General features: G+C 42.6%; 1 protein-coding gene across 1 annotated transcript in view; it reads left to right on the forward strand.

Moving 5' to 3' along the window:
- Positions 1-22693, forward strand: part of lrba (LPS-responsive vesicle trafficking, beach and anchor containing) — a gene marked incomplete at its 5' end in the record, with an annotated part of 181654 nt that overhangs the window by 46759 nt on the left and 112202 nt on the right. The window contains 12 exons of the mRNA XM_079220303.1: positions 3332-4708; positions 4822-5009; positions 5702-5855; positions 6686-6866; positions 8653-8786; positions 9410-9517; positions 9645-9786; positions 10127-10481; positions 16093-16262; positions 17935-18019; positions 18259-18392; positions 19178-19239. Of these exons, the coding sequence (XP_079076429.1) occupies positions 3332-4708; positions 4822-5009; positions 5702-5855; positions 6686-6866; positions 8653-8786; positions 9410-9517; positions 9645-9786; positions 10127-10481; positions 16093-16262; positions 17935-18019; positions 18259-18392; positions 19178-19239 (3090 nt within the window). The remainder of the gene's footprint in view (positions 1-3331; positions 4709-4821; positions 5010-5701; positions 5856-6685; positions 6867-8652; positions 8787-9409; positions 9518-9644; positions 9787-10126; positions 10482-16092; positions 16263-17934; positions 18020-18258; positions 18393-19177; positions 19240-22693) is intronic.

Genomic DNA, 22693 nt, shown 5'->3' on the forward strand with positions numbered 1-22693 from the left:
GATCTCCAAAAGAAAGACCTCGGGGCATGAAGGTTCCCCCGTCCTTCAGACTTCCACTGTCTGCTAACTTCATTACACCTGCCAGTTGTTTTACCATAAAGATGAATATGAACTGAAAGGAGCCAATGGATCTTTGACCAAATATAATATACATTATGAGTTGGTAATTTTACAATTATGTTAGGAAGTTGTGCATATTTGGAGGATTTTAGTTGAATTGTCGCTATTCACCATTTTTCTGTTGATGGAGAAATGCAGAATAGTTTTGTCCTCTGTGGTTAGTGAGACATTACACACAAGCTGTAGTTATTTAGAGTTTCAGAGAGATGCATTGACAAGTGGACAAAGGAAGGAGAAAGGGAGAACATTGAAAAGCCAATGCTAGATAATAGCCATGCATCAAGAGGTGTCTATACTATCCAGTAGCCAATCCCCAGTTCATCAATTTGATCTTTTATCTTGTAATTCTTGCTAAATATTAGTCTAAAAGTGAAATAATTAGCTGATGGAAACCCCATGCATTTGACTGGTTGGCTTAAAACGGTTGGTGTACAGTATCCTGAAGGACATTTTTGTGCAAGCTTGTCTTCCTATGGTTGTGATAGAAATTACAGATAAAGTCTGTATACATATCACTGGATCAGATTGGAGGAGAAAAGCAAGAAGAAAAATGTTTTTACAACGAGCGAGAATGGAAGATATTGTGAACAAGAGCAAAAACCACCCAGCCAGCACCGCAGTAGCAGATGACATTGATTTTGGAGGAGGAATTGCATTTAGCTAATCGGATTAGAGCCATGCTGCCCTCCCCATTTCCCCTTTGTTTTGTGGTTGCTCTCTATCTATTTATCTAAATGGGGACTCCCAGGCTCCGACTGCGGGGGTCTCTCTCTCGAGATCAGCCCTCTGCCACGCTGACCCTCACCAAACAGGTTGTGGTGTGGGGCCTCTGCTTGTTCCAGATCAGATGCACAGCACAGACATTGGGCCAATGGAAGGTCTCGGTTCTGTAGAGATTGTTGCGTAAGTGTGATTTGTAGGTGTTGTTTGAAGGACCAAGAGATTTTATTTGTCTTCTGTTCGTGATATATTTTATTTTTCAAAAATATTGTGTGAGGTGAAACTTGAAGTATTGCAATGTTGTCTTGTTTATGATGGTGTGTCCCATTACAAAGCATTCCAAGTCCCTTATATGATCCAGCCGTGCTTCGTCCAGTTAATACCATGTTACCTGTCACATTAGAAAAGCCCACCATGTTTTGGGACATTACCATAACATTTTCCCATACCCCACTGAGGCCAGGCCGAGTCATGGAGTAGAATGAAATTAGATTAGATCAGCGCTGATGTCTTAGCCACCCAAGGCAGTTTCTATATACTGTAGTAAGGCTAGCCGCTCTTTTAAAAACCACAGAGACTTATACTACCTCTGTCTAGCGGTAACTGGATCTGTTACAGAGCCCTATTTAAGGCCAACATGCATCATCTTAATGCACAGACTGCATCCTGGATCTATGACGTTATGTTCTCTCCCGTGTAATTTCCATAGCAGCGCACTCTGAATGCAGCCTTTTAATTGCTAAAAATGCTAAATGTCAAATTAAGCTCAAACTAATGGGGTAGAAGGTCTTGCTGTGTGTGATCACTGGGAAAGAGGGGCGGAAGAGAGAAAGAGACGGACTACTGGCGCATTTAGAACAGGCTGTGCACTCTGAAAACAGCTATGGATTACCAATCACTGCCTCCCACTACAGAAGATTAATGAGCACCCGTGTAGCAGGCTAATTTAGAACAATAACGCCTAATTAATTACAAATAATCAGCTTCTTTCTTTCCCTTCCCTTTCTTCCACTCTCAATGACTCACTTTCTTCCTCTTGCTCCTTTGCCATTCCGTATATATTTTTTTCTGCCTTTTTGATGTCTGGCTCTCTAATTTTCTTTTTTCTTTCTCTCTCTCTCTCCTTCTGTCCAAATAGCCTCAGGTGAAAAAGCAGCAAAGTGGGTTTAGCCCCCCACCCCTTCCACCACCAACCCATCTTTGACTTTCTGTCCTCCAAGCCCAGTGATTAATGCAGGGTCTTAAATTAGGCGTGGGAGGATTTGCCGATGCTGGACACGCACTCAGCACAGCTAGCAGACACACTAATAGTATCTACTGCTAATCTATGACTGCTTACATGGATGGGCTCTTCCTCAAATGCCACTGCAGACCATTGTCGATATAGACTAGCAGTCTAGTCTCCCCATATCAGATGTAAGAAGAGTGATAGCCGTTAATAGGCCGTGGGCAACTGCACATAGGAGAGAGGAAAAGTTTTAAATATGGCACGGTTAACCACAAATGGTCCCAGTGGTTAGATGCAGTAATAAGCCCTCAACTAAAGAGCATTTTGAGAATATTTTGCTTCCATAATGTGCTGTTTCCAGATGAAACCGGGTGTTGGAGAATGATGTGACTCCTGGAGAGATAATTTAGTTAAAGGCTCAAACTGTAAACCAATTGATAGCAGTTTGAGATAGGGAGGGTTTATTTGATGAGACAGGAACACATATTTTTTGTTTAACTACTGGTAGTTAATGACGTAAATGCAAAATGTTAAATACAACGCATATGTACTTTTTACTAACTTGGTGGTGACTTTTCAACATTTCATGATGCCATCTCTGCATTCTCAAACAAAAGCATAATCACAATCTTTATATACATTTTCCCAACAGTTTTACAGAAACACACACACACAGGATAATCCCGGTTTCAAGCAATTTTGGTCTTGTTTTTTATAGTTTTGGCTATACATCCTATTGGTAGTAACATAATTGCCGTCCCCATGTTATATGTTGAAATCTGGGAACACAGCAACTTAATGCAGTTTGATGGAGCAAGAAACACGAGCTGTTCGACGATCATTATGGTTTTAAACAAACCCCCAGGTTAGCCAAGTTTATGTGATTGACTTCCTGGTTCCACTTTTATCTACTGTATTAATTGTAGTTGTGCACGTAGGTTTTATTATGTAATGACCTTTTGGGTGCTCTCGCTTTTAGCTAGACCTTCAAATAAAATATTTTTAATATTCATCGAAACTGTCTTCTCTACAACTATCTTACTACTCGTTTCTTTCCCGTCGGACTTCATTGTAGCAATGTCACTGTTCTCAGGTTTTGGCAATAACTTGGGTGAATACAATGTTTTTAAATGCCATTGAAATGATAGACGGAATATAAAAGTAAGACCTAAGTTGTAGTACATTTGAATTGGGCTGAATTAGAGCAATTGGGTAGATTGGTGCCAAGATTAGTAAAATCAATTTGAACTTGTGTGTTTGCAGGTCACCTTTGAGCAGCATAAAGAGAATCTGTCCCGTATGTTTCGTCAGTACCAGCGTCAGGAGTCTGCAAGCTCTATGAGCACACTCCGAACCATCTCTGGCGTCAGCCAAAGTTCGGAGACCATGGATTGTGTCAACGGGTCACTTGCGGAGGAGACGGCCCCCTCTACTGTCATTGAGCTCAGGGTGGACGACCTCTCCCAGGAGTCCCCAGAGTCTGCATCTAGTTCCACCGTCACTTCCAGCCCACTGCAGGCTGCTGGTGGAAAGGGCCAGGCATCCATCACCATGTCCAACATCCTGGCCAGCGGAGGAGAAGAAGAGGAACAGAAGTTGGTTCAGGAGTCTTCCAAGATCGGCTCAGGGGATGATGGAAAAGAGACCGAAGCTACTGTGACACAAAAAGATGATGCAGAGGAACAGAGCGAAGAGACCAACAAGCAGGAACCAGTGACTGAGGCTTCCACTGACGAGAACACTGACGATATGCAAACATCAGCTAGCGACCAGCCTGAAACGAATGAAGCAAAAGAAGAGGTTGGAGACTCTGCGACAACATCTGCAACTGATGAAACGCCTGTAACGGATGATGAAAAATCTGAAGCTATCAAAGGTGAATCAAACTCCATGACGGAAGACTCTTTGAATGAAGCAGATATGGAACTGCCAGTGGTTTCAGAACCAGAAGGTAAGGCCGACCAAACGTCCCTTGAGGCTGAGTCCAGCCTGGAGGACAGCGCGCTGCGTGGAGCCTCCATCTTGAATGAGGACCTGGTTGACTTGTCCACCATCAGTGACCAGTGCTTCACTAATGAAGCTGATGAAAGCCAAGGGGAGTCTTCTTATGCTTCAGCTGCAGCCGGAGAGGAAGGGGAGGTAGGACAAAAGGAGGACGATAAACATGAAGATGATGAAAACAAGAAAGACGATCAGGAAGGTCATGAGATGAAGACGGACGTGGGAAAAGATAAGAAGCACGAGGTTGAAACACAAGAAGAAACGAAAGAGAAACAGGAGAGTCCGTCTCTTCCAGCTGAAACACCTGAACAAAGTGTGACAGAACCAGCCAAAGAGAAAGTTCAAGATGAACAGTCTTCCTCTGCAGACCAGCAGCCCTCCGATACCACAGCGCCCTCTGCAGGCCAGGAGGTTGCAGCAGACTCCACCTCACCTAGCCAGCCTTCAGAGACCGCCGACACCACTGAAGAGGAAACTCTGCCCACTCCCACAGACGGCGCCACCGCCGCCTCCAACTCTGACACCCAGAAGAGTGCAGACTCTGTCAGCAAGACTAAAGAGATCAAAATTGCCAGACTAGATGTGTCCAATGTGGCCTTGGACACAGAGAGATTTGAATTAAAGGAGACCTCTACAACAGTATGCATCTTTTTCTCTACTTTTGCTCTTTCAATAAATAATGTTGTACAACACTGATCAGTTTCAGTTCTAAACCCCGATGTTAACTCTAACTGTGTTGTGTCTCTCTGAAGGAAACAAGCCAAAGCCATCCGGCGGCAGCAGCAGGAGGGTCTTCAGGTAAACAGAGAGAGGCCAGCGGCACTTCGGCCCCTCGTTCCACCATGTTTCGTATCCCAGAGTTTCGCTGGTCCCACATGCACCAACGCCTCCTCGCTGACCTGCTCTTCTCTATTGAGACAGATGTCCAGATGTGGAGGAGGTAGGGTAACAATCCGCTGACTCTGCTATTGCTTTAGCTTACAATTATTTTGTTAATTGATTAATGGAATAGAGATTTATTGGCATTGTGTGCCTCTGAGGAGCAGACGGGAGATCCCATTTCACGAGCCTTCTTCTAATCAAGTGGTGCCCGAAATAATCTTTGTTTTCACTCCTGATAGATTGCTCGTACATTTAATGCGTAGCTTCACATTATTAACTGTATAATATTCTTTTAAATGAGAAATGTATTTTTTCATTTAAAGACAAAAATATGTAATTTTCCAGAAAGATTAGTAGTAGCCACAATCTTGACACAAACATTATATGAAACTAAAAATCAAGTCGCTAGGGATACTCTGAAATTCATGTCCCATTGGGGACACTTGATGAGGTGTACAGCAAAGCACACATGTTTTCATAAAAGATGGCATATGTAGGATATTTTTATCCTTGAACATTAGCATTTACCAGCAACTAAGAACAATCGGATCTGTGAGCAAGCCACTGTGTTGGTTACAGTCTTTGGTTTAGTTCTTTCTTTTATTTTGTATTTTTTTAATTTCTTGTACTATTTCATTCACCAATACATAAAAGCAAATTCCTTGTATGTTTTAATTCTACCTGAAAACAAACCGGATTACCTTACTTCGTTTTGGTCACAAAGCAATCTTTTTGTTCTCTTCCTCTCAGTCACTCCACAAAGACGATTCTGGACTTTGTGAACAGCAGTGAGAACGTTGTGTTTGTGCACAACAGCATTCACCTCATCTCCCAGGTGGTGGACAACCTCATCATGGCTTGTGGAGGCATTTTACCTCTGCTATCTGCTGCCACCTCTTCTTCTGTGAGTCTCTGTGTATTGGTGTGTGTGTCTGTCTGTGTGTGTGTGTGTAAGTGTACTTAACCGCTGTATATATGGTTGATGGTTGCAGTCGTAGGAAGTTATCCATCCACATTGACCTTTTCCAATCACATTAGCCCACAGTTAGCTGCCTCCTAACATTGTTAGTTTGTTTTTGTGTTGTCTCATCTCGGTGGCTCTTACATGATTCTTTGCCTCCGCCAATGACTTTACTACCCGGCCTAAGACACAGGTTGAAGTTCAATCCCATTATAATTCAGTTTTCTGGTCTGTAACAAAATCAAGACTGGATGTAACAAATTCCAATTTTTAATGTTTTCATTTCAGGATGTGTTATTAGTATAGCTGTCAAATCTATTCCCTACCTACATTACATTTTTAGAAGCATTTTTGTCAAACGTTTATATAATTTTTTCCCCACCCTTAATTGCTTCATTTGTAGCTCTGTTGCAATGTTTTTCATCGTTGTATTATGTCCATGTTTTTGAGAAGTATTGTTTTTTATGGCATGGGATTTTATAGTTGTAAGTAACTATAAAATTATTTTATAAAAGTAAATCTTTTAAAATGTTTTCTCTACTTGTATGTTACCAATGCATTATTTAGATTAAGTATTTTCATTATTCATACAAACTAAAATCATTCTTATAGTTGCTCTTTCGTTAATAGCTTTTGAAATCAACCTGTATTTAATCCATACTGAATGAACAATTAAATTGTGTAAGGAGGATGTTTTTTTTTGTTTTTGTTTTTTACTTCTACGGTTCCTTATCCATTCATTATTTTGTGAATGTTCCACTTTCTACGACCAGCATGATCTGGAGAACATTGAACCCTCCCAAGGCTTGTCGGTGGAGGCTTCGGTCACCTTCTTGCAGCGCATCGTCAACCTGGTGGACGTTCTCATCTTCGCCAGCTCCCTCAACTTCACTGAGATAGAAGCTGAGAAAAACATGTCATCAGGAGGAATCCTCAGACAGTGCCTTCGTCTCGGTACGCACACTGATGGTTTTGCTTTGTTCCTTTTCCCCCCCATCATTTGGTCTAGCTCTTTTATTTTAATAGGCTCATGCATTCTTTCCCTTGTCTGTCCTATTTTTTTATTATTTCTTTAACCCTGCAATTCTTTTTTTGTCTAGCTGTCTTTCTACTCATCTGAATTTCTGTCTTTTATCTCCCCCATTTACAGAGCCCTCTGTCCTCCCCCCTTCATCGATCCATCTCATATCAGCCGGCAGTAGCTTCTTGTATTTGCCTCAGTCATGGCTCCCTGTAGCCTTTTTGACCCTCCCATCTGTATTCTCTTTCTTCTCTGCCGTCTTCCTCTCCATCTCCAGCCGAGGCTCTCATTCCCTCGCCTCTTTCACTCTGCTCGTATCAGCACTCTCTTATCTTGTTATTATAACCCCACTGCATGGCAACACTCTAAAATGGCTGCTATCATGATATAGTGAGTTCTACATAATGGCCTTGGCTGCACTGCACTGCAGCGTAGCCCGAGGCCTTTTTCTCCCTTCTGTTCTAGGCTATTACAGTTTCCTCTGACAGCATCAGAAGCCAAGCCACACTCTAGCTGAATAAAAGATATTGCAATTCTTACATTATTCATTTTATGTGGTGCACCTTTTCAGCAAACACAGTTCAACACGCGCACACACAGATTCACTCGTAGTGGAAGTGGTGCAATACTTTCTACACTGATTTAAATCATTTCTTTGTACTTTGTTTCGTATATGCAATGGTGCATAATATGCGGCTATCAGTTTTTACTTTTAGATTCTCATTACAGTGAAGGATACAACCAAAAATGCTTTTAAAAATGCAAACTTGTTTTACAAAGAGCAATCAGTTATTACTTTTAGATTCTCATTACAGTGAAGGATACAAACAAAAAGGCTTTTATAAATGCAAATTTGTTTTACAAAGCTCTTCTCTGCTCAGAAAGGATCCAACTATCGTGACTCCTGTTTGGGTTTTGCTGGAAAGTGATGCCAGCGTTACTACAGGTCTAGTTTTAGAAAGCAGCCGTTATGAAATGAATATTTGATGAGGTATGCGCTCCCCATTGCTGGCACCTAATCTGATTTTGGAAGAGCGTAACAAGGTTTTAGCATCTCCACCGCTCCCTCCCCCTCTTTTTATAAATGGTCGTATGAAAGAGTAGTCCTAATGGAAAAAGCGAGCCCATTTCCAGACGGAATAATTCCCTCCTTCGTAATCTAAATGGCTCAGAGTTAACATTTGTCAGTTGTCAAGTACAGCACGGTGGGGGTTGGGAGGGGCTCCAACAGAGAGAGCGGCACAATAGATTACAAATGGTAAACGTGCCAGTTTTGAACCCACATAAAGTTGTCGGACCACAAGATGTTTTTTGCGACAAAGGTCGTATTTTGCCGCCGAGTCAGCATGTGCACAGCCGAGCAGTGTCATTTGTTACAGGAGCTGCACACAGTGGATGTGATTCAAGAGCACACCCTTACACTGTGACCTTGGGAGGAGAGGTGGAGCAGGGAAGAGTGAACGATGCTGCCAGAGTTGGCCAGAGCACTGACCTTGTCATGGCCCCACTTTTTCTCCTTTTTGTTTTTGTCTCTCTCAGCTGCTCCTGTTGTGTTTTTTTTGGTGCAATTTATGAGGAGAAATGTTCATTTTTGTTTGTCCATATCTTTGGGTGCCATCTCTTTTTAAGGGACTTCAGCATAATCCTTCCACATATTGAGCTGAAAAGGACTTTATTTATATGATGTCACATAATATCTCTTTCTACATCTCTCCCCAGTGTGTGCTATGGCAGTGAGAAACTGCCTGGAGTGTCAGCAAGCCCAATTTAGGCATAACGCAGAGGCCTCAGCACGCAGCTATACAGCCATGCCCAGCACTGGGGCTGGAGCTGCCATGTCTGCAGCCGCGCAGGCAAGTAACCAAAATCATCTGCTCACTTCATTATCTTGTACATTTTGCTCACGTCCTCTGCTGTTATTCCATGTGTGCAATTGTTTCCCTTAAAACAAAAAATAACATTGTAAATCTCAGTAATCTACCCTCACTCCACTGTATTTTTTTTTTCACATTTGAAAATCGCTGAATCGTCCTTTTCCTGTACTCGATAGTAAACCAGAAGGAGTGTTTGTCCTTTTGTCCTGCTCACCAACAACAACAACAACAACCAAGTGCTATTGCATTAGCTCATATCTTATTGAATTACCAAACTGGTTGCTATTTCTGACACTAGACGAGGGCTTTTGTCATTGCCCCTTTTTGATTTGATGGTGACTTCCAGTAAAGTCATGTTGCTCTTCCCTGAACCGGGTGTTAAAGCTCATTTATAATGCAGTGGCTCTATAGAAAAGCCATTACGTTAAAGACATGATCCCAGGAGGGATAGCTTCCCTAAACTGTGAAACCTTACCCTACTCCATGAAGTGCACATGGATTAATAAACATCCTGGTTGGTGTAAACGTGTGTGTACTGCTCGCACTTTGCTTTAAGATGAGAATACATTTCTTGGGTAATGGTTTGATTTCCGTGCATGCAGAGTCCTGTTGATGCAGTGACCGGTGGGATGTCTCCAGTCAGAGACCTGGACCGGCTTCTGCAGGACATGGACATTAACCGCCTCAGGGCTGTCGTCTTCAGAGATATCGTGAGTCGTACAAAAAAACCATTTGTGCACCAAAGTACACACGCACTGCACAACGCGCACAGCAGCGATAACCATGACTGGTTTTTGAAGATGACACAGATCATTTAGTGTATTTCGTTTGTTTCAGGAGGACAGTAAACAGGCTCAGTTTCTGGCACTTGCTGTTGTCTACTTCATCTCAGTCCTCATGGTGTCGAAGTACCGAGACATCCTGGAGCCCCACAACGACAAGAAACACCCTCGGCGATCCCAGTCCACCAGGAGCACAGGTTTACCTCCCAAGAAAAATCCTCAAAATGTTTATCTTTATGGGAAGATGGTGCTGTAATCCTGTAATGCTTTTCTGCTTTTAACCCCTAAATACAAAGCTTTGTCTTGAGTATTTACGACACCTTTTTCGCTTCCTCATTTAAATCATTTTTAGAGGCTGTTGAATATATATTGTACTACACAGTAATAACTATAGAATATGAAAAATGAACTCAATTATTCCCATCATGACCAATTGTGGGGGTCCCAACTTCAAGATTGGGAGCCTCTGCAATTAAACTCTCATATGACGTTGCTTTATTGCTCACCTTTGCTCTTTTATTATTTGTCTCTTCTTAGATAGCGGTGCCATTTCTGGTGGACTAGAAGTGGAGAACGGTGTCTCCCTCCGGCGGTATGATTCCGGCATCGGTGACGACCACACCTCGACCGCCGCAAGCGAGGCGGACCTGTCATCCTCTGCCGTGACTCACGGTCCAGACGCCATCTCAGAGGCCCTGTCCACACTGTCTTCCGAGGTCAGACCTTCGCTCCCCGCCGACTCAAAGGGCAAGAATGTGAAGGACATTCTGCGCAGCCTGGTGAGCGCTCCAGCTGATATCATGGTGGATCCAAGTCTGCTGCCACCAGCGTTTCTAGGGAGCCTCGGGGAAGCAGCCAAAGAATCGTCGCGACAGTTCCGCTCTTTTGATAGGTGAGGGCTCCGGTTCAAACATGGCTCGGCATACACTTATACTACAATGCTTTTTATAGAAAATCATATTTTTCTGCCATGCACATTGGGGATTGTGAGTAAGATATCTGGGCTATCATTCCTCCGGTGCAGACCTGACAGCTTTGTCAGTTTCTCCAGAGCCCATATGGTGCAAATACACATGTGATTCTCAAGCTTCACAGTTGACAGTTTCATACCATTTATCTCAACATAACTGCAGGGGACCTTTTTGAAAGTCAGACCTTGAAGACATCTCAGCTTGGTACCCTCCGAGGAGGTGGATCATGAAAAAACATTCTGTCACAGAAACCCCTTTGAACTGGGGGGGAATCTTAGTCTTTTGACTCTTTCCTCCTTACTCCCATTGTTGTCTCTTTTACTGTTGATGTAGGTGCTCAATCCGAGCAAACCGCCGTACAAAGAAACTGTCTTAAGGAAAACAAGAGGCATGTCTGGGATGAAGAGACGGAGAAACAAAGCTGGCAGGAAGCTGCTTCTTTTCACCCTGTCGCTGATATTTAACGACTTTTTCTTTTTTCATCTCTCCTGCTGCTCGTCTCCCCCTGTCTAACATTTGAACCGTTATCCCGTTTCTGGCATAAATGCATAATTTGCATTACCCCCGGAGGCGCAGGGGTAAACAGACAGCACTATGGCTTCAATAGCCGAGCCTGGTACAGAAGCCACAGACGGGCCCAGGTGAGGGAAGATGGTCACCGGTCTGGTTTGCATTTGGAGCGTTGATTCCGAGACAGACATTCACAAACAGCAGAGGGGGGGAGAGAGTGGTCGAGACAGAGAGCGAGAGAGAGAGATGGGTGAAGGGGGAGAAAGAAGTCTCCATGGGGGTGATGTCAAGTCAAGGTTCTCATATACTGAAGAAAACATTTCTCCTTTTCTCTCTCGCTCTCGCTCACTCTCCCTCGCTCTCACAAACACACTTAGTCAGTCCGCCTACCCCCAACTGTGGGAATTCCACGGCATCTCTGTGATCGCGTGTCTTTATCTGAGGAATGCTTTGTCAGGTCTCAGGGCGCTCCTCATATCAGGGGGATTAGACTGGCTCCTGTCCGCTGAGCACACTCAGTAGGAAGAGAGGACGTCAGGAGAGCTGGAGAACATAGACTAACAGCTCGCTCGTTGCCTCTTCATGCAATGTTTCCAGCCCAGGCTCCCTTTTATGATGGAATAGAAGCCATTCTGAGGGTGTCAACACATGGACACATAGCAGGGCTGGAACTAATAATTATTTTATCAGTGAAAACACAAGGTAGCCAATACATTGATTTGTATTTAAAAAAATAAATAAAAGAAAATTATTTTTTTGTTAACAATTCCATGAAATACACCAAAACCAACAGTACATTTGTCAATTTTCAACCCCAATAATTTCCAACTCTGGCTCCTGCGTAAATCTTCAAAAAAGGGGTCCCAAATGTATATATTTTCATTCAAATTAAAGGCAGATTTATTTTCTATAACAGTTTGGCGCCGTCTTAAGTAAACGTTAGTTTCAGGGGATTTTGCCAGTTACATTTACAGCAGCAGGACAGACGGTGTTCGTGGGATTAACTCAAGATAGACGACAGTGCACATGTTCCCAGAGTTTATGCATCTTCAGATTGTTACTTTTATTTGAACAAATTTATATAAACGGAGAACATTTTGCAAATCTTCACATTTCAGAATTCTGAAACAGCGACTGGTTTGTCATTTTTGCTTGATGAAAAATAATAATCAAAATGTAATTTTTCCGCGACTTAGACCCTGTCAGTACTTAATATATGCACACATTGAAGCCAGCCTTCTAACCAGCTTCTCCATGTTCACCCATTCAAAGAGCTCACTAGTGAGGTGTTATTATTATTATTTTATTATTTTGATGGTTCTTTGGTGGCTTTGCACCTATATTTATACCACATGTATTCCCTTATCTCCTGAGGTTACCACCCTTTATCAGCACGCTGTCTCTAGTCCTTACCAGTTCTACCTACCACGCATGCAGACATGCGCTGTGTTTATTATCTTGTTGTAATGACTCTATCACTGCTCAGCATCTCCCACTAACCAGCAAGTCTCCCACTGACACCAGTACAAGCCATAGTTGATATTCTACACTGACATCTCCTGCCTGAACGTGGCAAACTTTCCACTTGCCCAGAGGGCAGGATTTACGAGACCAATGTATGAAAGGAGCTGGGATCTCCCAGATAAAAACTGGGGGGTTGGTCAGGGGGTGAAGTATCCTTACTGATTTATTTACCAGTGGAGACCTGCTGGATTTCTCCCATCCATTTCTCAGCCATGCCCCTGTTATGACAGCCAGTCTGCAAATATTTGCTGACACAAACCAGAACTAAACAGTGTCATTGTACAAGCCGATGATTTAGACTGCACGGTTCAGTAGAATATGTGCGTGTTAGACATCGGGATATACATGGTGCGATTGTTTGCATTCCTGGCAGAAGGCCCTGCATGCATGTGAGAGTCGATGTGCAGAGGAGTTGTGTTGATGCTGAAGTGTTGTTAATGTACTGCTTAGGAAGAGGGGAGCATGTCGGAAACAAACACAGCTGAAAGAGTGAAAGACATTTTGCTTTCCTTTTTCAATCTTCAGAATGTCTTTTGTGATGCGCCTGAAACAAGCTTCCTGGTGATCCTTCATCAAACTAATCAGCCCTTGTGTAACTTGTAAAAAAAAAAAGGTTGTTTTGGGCGCACACTCAAAATGCAAAAAGTTATTTGATAATAGATATCCAAGACAGTTATGTTGATACATTGGTAAATAATTAAATCATTTATTTTTTGCATCATAGCTTTGAGTTTGTGGCTATTTCCCCAAACACAAACACTATGCGAACACTTAACTTAAAATAGTTTTGCAATGATCCCTCAAATATTGTTATTAAAACGTTGTAGGATAAGGACTTCTGGAGTAGTAGAATATTTAAAAGTAGAATGATACATATTAGCACAATAGTAAATTCTAAGATAAAACATTTCAACTTTGTTCCATGATAAGGGCTGTACATGTACTGTACATACAGTACATGCATTATACATATACAACTGCAGATATATACATATCAGATTACATGCGTATGTACACACATTCACATTGCATTGTATATAATTAACAAAAAACAACTTTTTTTCTGCCCCTTGTCCTAAATATGTAACATCCAACGATTCTATTTCTGATACAAACAGCATATGCTACATGCAGTGCAATATCCCCTCAAACACATGAAAAACATTGAGATTCTGCTTTTCTCATACCGTTTGGTCCCAGTTGCTCCACTCATTAATCACTCATGTCATCAAGTTAATGCTCCTCCCAAACCAGCCGTCATCATCCAATCACAGCTTTGGATGCCGTGGACTTAATCACACTTGATTTGAAAGTGTGAACACGCAAATGTTTTGGTGTGAATGTTAACAAATAACATTTTGAACATTAACAAGCACACGGATACAATGCCAGATATACACTCCTCCCTCACATCAGTTGGCTCTGTTACTACTCTAGAGAATGGTATTTTAACACACACACACACACACACACACACACACACACTGACACTTCCTTACTCATTCTCGCACTTGTTTTACCTGAAATAGCAGAGATTACTGGAATCACATTGTTTACCGCACTTATCCATTGTATGTTAAAGCCTTTAAATAATGCAGCCACACACACACACACACGCTCACACACACTGCCCTCGGCTCCTGTTTGTGGGTTGAGTGGGGCCGCTGACGGCTGATTAATCGACTGGGGCGGCCCACTCATGATAACTGTGGCTAATGACCTGTTGAATAATTCACTGGGCCTTTGCAGAACAGATGGAAGGCCAAACACATACACGGACGGATGTTCACTGGTGGACTCGCGCACACTTGTGCACTTATTTGTACACCCATATGCATATATTCAAATAGTTTGGACACGTCCACACACGCAGCAGGGGGGCTCTGTCTCCCTCCCCTGCTGTTGACACTTGGGGTGCTTCACGTCAGCGCCGCCCTTGTTTCCTGATACCACCATCCAGCCCACTCACTATCAGAACAGGACAAAAAAAAGTAACCAGAAACTTTTATCTCCATTCTCTCCTGGCCATACCTTTTCAGTTTGTGTTTTTATTTTTAAACACAACTGTAAATCTTCTGGCCTCCGTATGCAGCTTTATTATTCTTAAATCATAGATCACCTGAAGCCAAGTTCAGCTGTCAGGGTTCACAGTAACTTTTAATAGATCTGATCACCTGCCTTAAATCAACTGAGAATAGCGTTTGATATTGCAGCCAGGTATCTGTCTGCGCCACAGGGAGCCAGACCAACTATCCTCTTGTGAGTGCATGAACACAACTCTGGGAATCTGCAGGAATGTATGTATGTTAGCGCTTGTGTCCGTATGCCGGTATTCTTTCATTTCCATATTCCAAGTTTTGTGCATTTGATGATGCTCGCATATCTTGGTGAGCCTGCATGGGTTTGTGTTTCTGAGAGGGAACAGTAGCCAGTGATCAGAGCCTGCTTCCCTTTTGTCAGCACTGATAAGCCGGGCCGGCTCCCTTTTGATATGGCCAGTGGTCTGTCAGAGCCCCGGTCTAAACTGACAGCTTATCTGCATGCTGCTCTCCTCCCATCTGCTGTTCACTAGTTGGGGATTGAACTCCACTCGTGCTACATCACGACGAGAAAGACTAAAGGGACAGCATATTCACTATGTAGATAGATACCTGTGTATTAGAAATTAAAGCAAGCTGACAACGATCAGTGATTTGTGCTCATCAGATAAAAAAAAAAAAATGTTGTCAAATAAGAATGTAAAACTTAAACCTGAGCTAAACTTGGTACCACACCGTAATACTTTTTGAATACAAGCAGAGATTTGTGTAGACTTAAATACTGCAAATATTAATCAAAAACTGGAATCAAACATTTTTTCCTTCTAAATTGGGAAATCAGGAAGATTTGTGAAGTTCGAAGATTATTTTATTTCACCAACACAGCTACTTGCATTAAGATATTAAACGCTAATGCCTTTAGAAGTATAGCATTTTATTTTTTTAAGAAAAAAAGGGTTTTGTTAAATATTCCTCAATGGAAGGTATTGGAAAAAACTGTCACCGGTAGTTAATGTCATACAATAAAGGCCATAGTGTGTGCTTTAGGATTACTTTCAATTGCAAACAGTTTTAGTTTATACCGTGGAGGCTGAAAACATGCACCAAAAGTGTGATCCAGTTGTTTGTACAGAAATATACAATGCACTTTGTCCACTGTGATGCCCAAGACATGCGTCTACAAGCCAAATGAGATGCATTTTGTTCACAACGTTTAGTTCTTTTCGGCATGGCCAAGTAAACAATTGAAAGGTTTTTGCATGATGAATGTGACTATTTTTAAATACTTTGTGCCAGTAAAGTAGTCAAGTAATTACTCTTCCAGTCAAAGTTAGTTTTTGTTCCATCCATGCTGTGCATTAAAGCCTTGTGAGGCTCGCTGTGAGCGGGCACCGTCACACTTTGCATACAATACTTCTGTCAATGTGACAGCTAAAGGAATATTCTTGTCTCTCTGCAGAAGTGTCGTCGTCGCACCCAAGAAAGCGGGCATGGCACCATCTCCAGGCACTTCCACTGCCGTCTCAGCAGCCACTGCTGCATCCGTGTCTGGTGGGACACCCATCGACGGCGTCGCCGTAGTATCTTCTGGTGATGCGTCACAGAGCACCTCTGCAGACTCTGCAGCTCGTGAGTATACAAACGCACACACTCTCAAATATTGGAATGGCAGTGTTTCTGAAAGGGCAGTGGAGTCATAACTTGGTTGAGTGGTTTGAAACGGTCAATATTTGTGTCTGTACAATGTAATCTAGTTACTAACGGCTGAGAAAATGGTGTGAAACAAGAGTTGCACTTGTTCAGTTTCTGTTATTTAGTATGTAGTAAGAGTAATACAAGTAAAGATTAAAAAAAAAATACATTTATTAAACTTTTTAATCAATGTAAATAATAATTACAGGTGTAGATATGAATGTAAAAGCACTGAGTATTTCTGCTACAAAAGGGAATTAAGGTGAATGAATAAAACAATGAAAACGCACTTCTTTTATTGCAACTTTATGAGCACACTAACTACTATATTCCCTGATTCAGCAGTGACAGTAAATAATGATCGGACAGCCAGCTGCTTTTTTTCGTGTCACCTTTCTGCATATGCTAGTGTGTATTAAAGTGAAATGTTTTTTCACTGAGCAGTCTGTATGTTTAAGAGAGGAGGGTGTGACATGAGAATTGGGGTTTGCATGTTTTAGGAGATGTGCATTCACTGTTAAAATCAGGCGTGTGTGCTGTGAATAATGATAATTGGTAAAGCTGTATGCAAAGTGCGCTTTGTGTCAGTAAGCCGTGTTGAGTAAATAGGCTTTGTGAGTGTGTTTTAGTGGGGCAGTGGGAGGACTAATGGAGATGTTCATTTACTCCTCTTTGTTTGAAGGAGCTACTTCAGCTCGAGAGAGATACTTTCACCAGGCCCACATGGCGCTGCTTAACACCTTACATGCACACACACACGCACACACACATTCCAGCCCACATTACACTGTCTGTCATTCCTTAAGAGTTATCCCTGCTTTGAGACTGTCCTTGCTGGAAAAACAAGCTCGCTGAAACACCAGAGGAATCCCCCTCCTCCATATTCTGCTGGGCATTAGCTTATTTATGAGCCACAGGGAAGTGAATTTACTGCCAGATCAATCAAACATGGACTTTGTACCTTGTGTGCCTCTGTCTCCAGAATGAAGTCGTAAAGCACCTTTTAGTTGTATAATGAAACAGTCACAAAAACAGGCCAGAGGGGTAAATTGGTATGTAATGACTTAATGAGTGAAAACCATAAAAAGAATTTAAAAAAATACATTATTCTAACATCGCACATTCCAACACAGGTGTAACACTGTAAATATTTCTTATTTATAACAAATACTTAATATTACGCATGTGTTTGATCTATAGCTGGAATATTGAAAAAACAAAATGATCATTATTATTATTAAGTATGACCTCAGCTGACAGTGAAATGTTACCCACCTTTTAATGCACAATTGAAAGGTTTCCGTCATGAAAACCTCCTGAATTGTAAATTGATAAGGAAGACATATTGTGCTCGGAGTACATCATCCACTATCTAGCCATAAAATTATACTTGTGCCCCCACTTGCCCTATTTGACCATAAATCCCCCGTTCTATACATTTGAATGGAGGCCTTTGTATTATTTCAGAAGATGCATGTTTCCGCATGGGTTTATGGTGCTACCTTGGTCGTATAATGTCTTGCTGTGCGTGCGCGTGCGTGTGTGTGTTGCGTCTTATTCTTGTCCAACATCCAGATTAATAACAGAGTTCTTTGGTTTCTCCCTGCAGCAGGCGGCCAGGTTCCAGCCAGCGCTAGCCTGCCATCTGTCCCCCCACTCTCCCCTGTGACCCAGAACACAGCCCCCAATATGAGGTGATTCATCTTCTTTTCTCTCTTTCTCACACGCACATGCACTATAAGCCTTTTATTTAACACATGAGCATCAGTTATGAATAAATATCCACTGATTGTTGCTTTGTACCAATTCCAGTATTTTCCTTCACATTAAAGACTGATGTTATATATTTAATTTCCTAGATATCTTTGGGAGTTGCATGCCAATTTAATTTTACTTATGATGTACTGTTTGGATCACATCCCCACATTTCTAGCATCTCAGAACGTCTGGAGAATGCTCTGGAGAAGGCAGCTCCTCTGCTGAGGGAGATCTTCGTGGACTTTGCTCCCTTTCTCTCTCGGACGTTGCTGGGCAGCCACGGACAAGAGCTCCTTATTGAGGGCACGAGTAAGTACAACGTCTCACACATAATTATTTTAATCACTTCCTGTCAGACCTCAAGGATGGCGCATCTTTAAAGTGTTCTCATTTAAATGCTATAACATATCCACGCCGTGGTTAATCTACTTGTGTGATGAGCTCACGTTGGGCCAAGAGCTGGTAGCTGCACTGAAGGTTTCTAGGGGGCCAGGTCATAGGCCAGGCCACTAATAGCAGTGTTTGGGGTTGTCTGCTGCCACCAAACAAAATGGAAAGTTGATTGATAGCTGCAGGGGGGCCTGTAGGGAAGGCAGGGGGAGGTGTGTGTGTGTGTGTGTGTGTGTGTGTGTGTGTGTGTGTGTGTGTGTGATGGTGCATGTGTCTCCGTGTCATATGAAGAGCAACCAAAAGACCAAAGGCTACTCTGCCTTCTTCCCGTCTGTGCATGTTGAGCAGACTCTGGACACTCTAGTCCACCTCTGCCCTTTTTAAAAGCCCAGGGCTCGCCATTAGGGATCAATGGGACATATGCTGGCCAAGTCCGGCCTGTAATACAAGGCCCAAATATGTATTAGTTTACAGTAACATCATGTCGGCTCATTAGGCCCATCAATACTATCTGCTCCCCTACAGATGGCACAAGGTTAGGAAATCCGTGTCTATTTGTGTGTGTGTGTGTGTGTGTGTGTGTGTACGCGCGTTGTGCATGGACGTGTTCCCATAAGTACAGAGGAAGGTTTATGAAATAAAGTGCACACAAAAATAATTGTCAAATGTACATTTCTAACTCCCTTTCTTTCAAATTTCTCCAGGCCTGGTCTGCATGAAGTCCAGCAGCTCGGTGGTGGAGCTCGTCATGCTTCTGTGTTCACAGGCAAGTCTTGCGTCTATATCTCTTCTCACCCACGTCCACCGACCTGATTTATCAGGCTCACCTTGAGTGCAGTAAATCCACAGCCCAGAGTGGAGACAGTGAGCCATCCAACGCCTTATCTTCTCCTCCACACTACCCTGTCTACCTTCCCGCAGTCACCCCGTCCCCGAGTGAGGGCAGAGAAACCGTAGAAAAAGCATCTCTGGCTGCAAATATTGGTTTGAGGGTCAAGGGTGGCCGACCCGTCCGCGTCACCTCTGACCCGAGCACCGGCCCTTGTGGCCTGGCCAAACTGATGAGGAGGGATAATGTAGATTTGATGGTGTTTTGCATTGATTATCCCTCCCGTCTCTGTTGTTTTGTTGCCAAGTTTATTTAGCTGCTGCCGGATTCATGAATACTAATTCAGGGATCATAAGCAGGCGTGGGCAGATCAATGATAGCGGATGTCAATATATCACTCCAGGATGGCTGATTAGCAACCAGACACACAAAGCTCCTGGAAACTCCTTAGGTGTGCGGACCAAAACCCGCTACACAGTGTACTTTATATTTATGTATAAATGCATTTCATAAAACTGTGTAGAACCACATTTTTTCTAACTGTTGCCCTCATTTACACACATCCAGTGACAAGGACAACAGATAACTCCCCTCTGGCCCGGTTTGTTTGCATCTTTACCATTTAAAGCACCTCATGAAAAAACAAAGATATCCAATAATACAAAAACATATCTGATTAATGACTCCTCTCTCACCACTGCGCTTGGCTTTTTTTTATCATTTCTATTTTCTAAAGAAATAGCACCTGTCATCTGGCTTTCTTTCCTCCACCGTCTCCCCCTTTTAACCCCTACTCTGTTTGGTTCCCATTATTCACTTCGCGTCTTCTCTAAAAAGGTAATACAGTCAGATTACACATCTGTTTGGATGTCAGGGGCCGCGCATAGATTTGTGCTAGTGGGACACGCGGAGGGAATGCGAGCCCTATAATGTCCAGAGACGAAGGAATAGCAGGAGTGAAAGCTAGATAGAAAACCAAAGAGAAGAATGACAGGCTCTAATGCACCTATTTGTCATATCTGTCAGGGTGTTGTTTAATGCTAATCTAATCAAAGGCAGAATCTTGGTGATTGCTCCGCTGCACAGCTCATGCCTCGCTTCCCCCTTTGGTCCCAAGCCCAAGCTATTTCTTCCTTTTCTCTAAGCTCCAAGCTACCACACCCAATCTCCACAACACACACACACACACGCTCTCTCTCTCTCTCTGGGAGAGGAACAGGGATTGGCCAGCGTAGTGTTGATTGCTTCAATAAATCATCCAACCAAATTCTCTCACAGCTAATGCAAATGTAATTTTATTGTTGTGTAAGGGGGGGAAAGGAGGGAGGGAAGTAGAGGCGATGTGCTGCTTTCCACCGGGGAAAAGAGGAAAACGGGGACAGACTTTCCTCTGGGCTAAATTACTACGTATAATTATTTGTGTGTTTGTTCTCCTTGTGGGGCAAAGAGACTGAGCCGGTGCCATGATTGATGACACTATTTAGCAAAGTTTGTTGGGCCCTCTGGCACAGGAAGCGCTCAATCGTCTGACAGGAAGTGCCTCTGTGGCCATCTTGTGACTCCTTCCTGCCTTCAAGCCAACCAGTGGATGGAGTAGATGGAGATGATTTTGATTGATTCCCCCAACCCCACCCCCCTCACCCCACTCCTTCATCGGAGATGCGATGCCATCTCTGTGAAATTTTAATTAATTTCCCAAGCTTTGAGATGGAGTGAAGCCGGGGTGAAGGGTCAGGAGGCTAGGGACTGCAGAGCAGTTTTTAATCAGGGATCCTTTGGAAGTTACATTGGCGGCCACATCAGCTTGGCATTGAGGAGGGGATTGTAAACCGCTGTTTGATAGTGCCCCATTTCTAAACAACTACAACTGTGCTCCCAATTAAAGGACCATTTTGATCAGACATTAACTGTTGGGGTGGCATGCTGCCTTGTTCTACGCTCTAATATTGATCTTTGAATATACAAAGTGAGGATTAATGATCATATTCTGTCGCTGCAACAGAATGCTACGCAACACCGTATAAAGAGCTGCCACTCACTGTATCTCTGCCTGGCTTTGTTGTTAATTCAAGATGTACAATGTTTAAATGCTGATGGAATTTATTTTATTATTCCTATTGATCAAACCGCAGATTAGTTTGAACTCAAAGTTCAGTTTACTAACATATAAGCCAAACAAAACCATACATTATACATATTTCTAACAACTGGAATTTGTAAATTTTAAAATAAAAAATGGTAAAATGTTTAAATGTTTATCAAAATTGTTGCAGATTCTTTTAAGTTTCCTATTTGACATGTTTTCAGCTTTTACTAGTTTAAAAATAGGAATGCTTATATGGCTATTATAATGCTTGTGTGTTATAAGATAATAATTAGATTACAAGAATTTCTCTCGTCATAAAGGGATCCCATAATAAATTTAACATTTCTCTGTTCTTTGTCCAACTCGGATCAATATGCAATGCTTTGGTGCTTATTATACGATTTTAAGTAAAAGGAGAAGATATTTTTGTAATAATATTTTGTTGTGAAGATGTCATAGCCCTTTCAGGTTATTGAATGTGATGGCTTCCTCAAAGTAGCTCCTGCATATTACATGAACATCAAGTTTTCTCTGTCCTGTATGTACAGAACCACTCTTCCTGTGCCTCTGATTCTTCTTGACGGTTTCACTCTCGCTCTGACACTCGTTTTCTCCCGTCTTGGTCATGTTTACGGCCAGCGTGTTTCCTGCGTGCTCTTCTTGAAGTGGCTTCCACCGAAAACATCTGATAAATAAATAATGCGACGGGACAAGAGGAAGGGCTTTTCCCTCGCGTTTGCTGCCGTCCATCGCGAGCTTTGAGAAATCATCTCCTGGGTTACTGGACAGTCTACGATGAGCAGAGGCCCATAAATCTCCTCAGTAGCTGCGTTTGTGTCCTGTAGATCAGCCATTATTGTCCGGCCCCTCTGTCAGCCCATCCATCCTTCTGCCATTTATCAGAAATGCATCCTCTACATGGAGTGGAAGAGAGGGAGCGAGAGAGAGAGTTGTGGGGCGGAGGGGCTCTGGTTTAATGATTGTGGTCAACTGTTAAAGGATCGGTTCACCTAAACAAAATACGAAAACCTCTAATGGTATATAGTAATGCAGATCATTTAGTTTGTATATGCCCAGGTAGTTACATTTTATTTTTGATGGTCACGGCATTGAAAACATTTTTAGAAATCACAAATATAGCAGAAGTAGAAACGGGATGGCTAATTCACAGACCTCACCATGAATAGTTTTTTTATTAACAGAAGGGGACTTGTCTCTGAAAATGTAACTTAACTCCTGTGAACAGTGAGACCTGTGAACTAACAACCAGAGTTACAGGGATGCAGTTTCTGAAAAGTGGTGCTG

The sequence above is a fragment of the Taurulus bubalis genome (assembly GCF_910589615.1).
Source record: "Taurulus bubalis genome assembly, chromosome: 6".
Classification (NCBI taxonomy): Eukaryota; Metazoa; Chordata; class Actinopteri; order Perciformes; family Cottidae; genus Taurulus; species Taurulus bubalis.